The sequence below is a fragment of the Pinus tabuliformis genome, chromosome 2_2, assembly GCF_031772625.1.
Source record: "Pinus tabuliformis cultivar Carrire ecotype Pingquan chromosome 2_2, CPIR1, whole genome shotgun sequence".
In the NCBI taxonomy this organism is placed as follows: domain Eukaryota; kingdom Viridiplantae; phylum Streptophyta; class Pinopsida; order Pinales; family Pinaceae; genus Pinus; species Pinus tabuliformis.
Genome location: NC_142300.1, coordinates 86,693,714 through 86,698,228, shown reverse-complemented (window position 1 = coordinate 86,698,228; position 4,515 = coordinate 86,693,714). Strand labels below are relative to the sequence as shown.

At 42.9% G+C, this 4,515-nt stretch overlaps 1 protein-coding gene across 1 annotated transcript; it reads left to right on the top strand.

The window, feature by feature from the left end:
* The first annotated feature begins 1,287 nt into the window (after window positions 1-1,287).
* LOC149191558 (uncharacterized) lies at window positions 1,288-1,917 on the top strand. Its single transcript, XM_089406693.1, has one exon. It carries the CDS (start codon window positions 1,288-1,290, stop codon window positions 1,915-1,917), a length of 630 nt encoding a protein of 209 aa, XP_089262819.1.
* The last annotated feature ends 2,598 nt before the right edge of the window (window positions 1,918-4,515 follow it).

Sequence of the window (4,515 nt, the reverse complement as noted above, 5' to 3'; positions counted from 1 at the left end):
TACACCCCTTAGCACTATTCGGAGTTCTCTTCGTTCAGTTAAGGACTTGGTTAACCCTAAGCATGGGAAGGTGGTTTACATCATTCCTTGTTCCTGTGGAGCTCCATATATTAGTGAGACTGGTCGATCAATAAATCAAAGGATTTGTGAGCATGTTGCGAACATCAAGCATGGAAGGTCTCACTCCTCTGCTTTGGAAAAACACGCAGAAAAGACCAATCATCACATCTACATAGAAGAGGCTAGGGTCATTGCTAGGATTGACCATTTTCATCATCGTAAAATTAGAGAGGCCTTAGAAATTGAAAAAATGCATGTTAATCTGCATAGAGATGATGGTTGGAGTATCACCAGGTATTGGATCCCTGCTCTTTCTTCCTAAAGTTTTTTATTTTTATCTTTTTGTTTATTTTCTTTATACATACATACATACATACATACATACATATATATATATATATATAGATATATAATAAAATTTATTAATTCTAATTTAACAATAATATTTATAATATTTTTATTATTTTTATTATTTTTATTACTATTTCTTAGTAATAGTATTATTAATTATTTGGAAGAATAAAATTTGTTAAAACCATCTTAACAATTCTGTTTATAATATTATTATTTATTAGAATACTAATTCTTATTATAGTATTACATATAATAGTATATTTGTAGTTAATAACTTTTATTATAAAATTGGTTTTAATTGTAATATTAATAGAATTTATCCCGAGACCTAGCCGCCCCTGCAGCTGGTTGCGGCCGCCGGTCAGTCTCGGCTCACAGGCCCTCTCTCCTGCGCGCTTGGCATTCTGAGTCGATTTCCCTTAGGTATCTACCTGCCAGACCTGCGGCTGACTTCATAGCAAAGCTTTGCAATGACCTTCATGGAGCCCAGCGGGGGCTCTGCCACCCCCCCCCCCCCCCCCCACCCCTTCCTCCGGAGATCGCGGCGTTCAAAGCCATGGTAGCTGCTAGCTCGAAACACCCTCTCTCAGCTAGCCAGCAGAAATTTGTAAAGAAGCTTGATTCCATCCCAACGGTTGCCCTACCTGAAGAAGAAATTTGCAAAGCTGCCTTGAATCTAGTTGAGAAAGGGTTGATAGGCCAGTTTACGGGTCTCTGGCCTTCCCCCAAGACAGTGGAGAACTGGACCCAAAGAAATTGGGCTCCCTTGATCAAAGAAGGGGTCAAAAGCTATTCCGTAGGCAAAGGATTCTATGTGTTCGTCTTCGAGAGCTCGGATGACAGAAGCCTAATATTAGAAATGGCCCCTATTTTATGGGACAGCAGGGGTTGTATCTAAATAAATGGACTCCGGATTTCGACCCCTCTCAGGATGTTCCCTCAGCTGTTCCAGTATGGGTGCGACTTCCCCATCTGCCTCTACACTGCTGGAACCAAAAAACTCTGCAGATCATAGGCAATGCGTTAGGAAAGTATATAGATCAAGCAGTAAGGAAAGATCAGTACTCATGCGCCCGAATCTGTGTAGAAGTGGACCTTGAGGAGGGTTTGCCCGAAGCAATAAAGCTCTCGGTGGCCAGGTGGACTCATGTGCAGGAACTGGATTATGAACAGCTTCCATTCAAGTGCAGATATTGTCACGAACATGGGCACTTTGCAAAGAACTGCAAGAAAAAGATCGAGGAACAGGCAGTAAAAACAAGTGAGTACCAGTGGACTGTAGTTCAAAAAACTGCTCAGCAAAAAAAAGGAAATGGCAAAGGCAGCTTGCCAGAACCTCCAAGCGGCTCCAAGCCTAACCAAGATAAGGAAGCAACTCAGAAAGGAGTAGAAAAAACTCAGGCTATCCCATCTACCTCGACTCAGGAAAATCGAGAGCATGTAGCAGATCCATCCCCCATCAAAGAGGGGGAAGAAGCATTGCAGGTTGAGACTGCACAATGAAGCCCCTCCAGCCCCTCATATGCTGATGTAACAAGGAAAAAACTAGAAGAAAGCTCAGGTTCTTCAGAGGACGAAACCTTTGAGTGACCTACTAAAAAAGCAAGAAGGAAATCTCGCAAAGAGCTAAGGGAAGAGGAGGCCGAGCGACTCAAAGTCCAAGGAAGCCAGGCCACCATAGAAATGACCATGGGAAGAAACACTAGACCAAGGCCTTCCAAGGGAGGCCACACTCCTTTCCTTAAGTAAATGATGAAACTCGTCTCTTGGAATTGCAGAGGGCTGGGGAACGCATCCAAAGCCGAAGCAGTCATGGACCTCCTGAAAATAGAACCCACAGATATCCTCATGCTCCAAGAGACGAAGATAGAAGGGGGTGCTCTTCTTGATATCAACAAAACAAAATGGAAGAAAAGAGCAGGCAAAGCAGTTAGTTCAAGGGGATCCTCTGGAGGGCTGGCAACTCTCTGGACCGAAGACCTATTTCAGCTAAAAAAGTCCCATGAAACCCAGCACTGGATCTTTACGGAGCTGTTACACTGTACAAGTAAGTTGACCATCTCTTTGTTTAATCTATATGTTCCTGTTACATATTCTGAAAAACGAGATTGCTGGAAATCCCTCTCAGCTTATCTCGAACAGCATAATCCAGATAACATTATCATAGCAGGCGACCTCAATATTGTTCTGAAAACAAAGGAGAAAAGGGGAGGATCAAGCAACAGAGATCCAATGCTGGCTTTTGTCGAAGAGCTCACACAGCAATGGGACTTACTAGATTTTGCCCCAGTGCGAGGCCTATATACTTGGTCCAACAATAGATCTGGGCCAGATCATATAGCTGCCCGCCTGGATCGATTCTTGGTTCAAAGTTCGATTATGTTGAACAAAAGGATAATAAAAACCAAAATCTTGCCCAAGCTCTCCTCAGATCACAAACCGATTCAACTCCTCCTAGAAGATGAAGAAAATTTGGGGCCCCTTCCTTTTCGATTTAATCCTCTATGGATCGAGAGAGAAGGTTTCATCGACATTGTGAAAGAAGCTTGGGCCAAACCTATCTCTGGATCCTCAAGCTTTGTTTGGGAGCAAAAGCTCAAGGCTACAAAGTATGCGTTGAAGGACTGGATAAGGAAACCAGTCCCCAACCCAACCAATACAAGAAAGGAGGCAGTCCACACGTTGGAGAACCTGCAAGATAATATGGAACGCAAAGAGATTACAACAGAGCTGCTGGAGCAAGAAACAAAGGCTCAATGCTCTACCTATCGAGCCTTAAGAAAAGAAGAAGAATACTGGAGAATCAAATCCAGAAGTCTGTGGCTAAAAGCAGGGGATCGGAACACCTCCTTCTTCCACAGACAGTATAGAGCACGGTTGTCCAGGAATCATATCTCAGAAATAAAAACAGCAGAAGGCCAAGTCAGACAGGGATTCAACCAAGTTAAAGATGCTGCAGACAGCCATTTCAGGAAATTATATAGTGAGGAACCTCAGGACTGCGAGGAGGAAATCACAGGTTTCCTATATAATATTCCCCAACTGATCAATCCTGAAGATAACGCCGTTCTCATCAGCGACTTCACTGAGGAAGAAATAATCAAAGTCATCTAGTCCATGGAACCTGATAAAGCCCCCGGCCCAGACGACTTTACAATACACTTCTATAAAGTATGCTGGAACATCATCAAAACTGATCTCCAAAAAATGATTAAAGGCTTCATGAGAAAAGCAAAGATTGGCGGAGGCACCAACTCCACTTATTTAGCCTTAATTCCCAAAGAATCTAATCCGGAATCTTTCACAAGATTCAAACCCATATCGTTATGCAATGCATCATATAAGATTTTGGCTAAACTTCTTGCAAATAGGATCAAGCCCCTATTAAAAAGATTGATCTCCAGCCCCCAGGGAGGATTTGTGGAAGGTAGGCACATTCTTGATAATGTTATTCAGGTACAGGAGACAATCCACTCCAGCAAACAGAGAAATGAGAAAGGTATGGTGATAAAGTTAGATATGGAAAATGCGTTTGACAGAGTAAATCGCCCCTTCCTCCTTAAAGTTCTCCGTGCCTTTGGCTTCTCACCTCATTTTGTCCATCTTATAAAAGCCTGTATTGAAAATCCCTGGATTGCCCCTCTAGTCAATGGACGCCCTTCCAATTTCTTTCAAGCACAGAGAGGCATCAGGCAGGGATGCCCTCTTTCTCCCTTCCTGTACATTTTAATGGCTGATTCTTTTAGTAGGAAACTTTCATCTGAAAGATCTGCTGGCACTCTCCCCGGCCTCAAACCCTCCCCTGGTGTAGTTCCCTTGAACCATGCTCTTTTCGCAGATGATTCTCTTCTACTTGGAGGCGCATCTTCCATAATCGCCAAAGGTTTTGATTCAGTTCTCAAAAGTTATTGCAGGGTCTCTGGAGCGTAGGTCAACAAAAACAAGAGCGAAATTTACACCTGGAATATCGATAATCAAGAGCTAACAGGAATTTCAAATGCCTTGGGGTTCAGAGGCCACATCCAATGGGATCGATTCAAATATCTAGGTCTGCCGATCACAAATGGTCCGAACAGAAGGTCACTCTGGTCAGACATTATT

Excerpts from the sequence above, each read along its gene's own strand:
- LOC149191558 (XM_089406693.1), top strand. The coding sequence starts at position 1,288 with ATGGGACAGCAGGGGTTGTATCTAAATAAATGGACTCCGGATTTCGAC.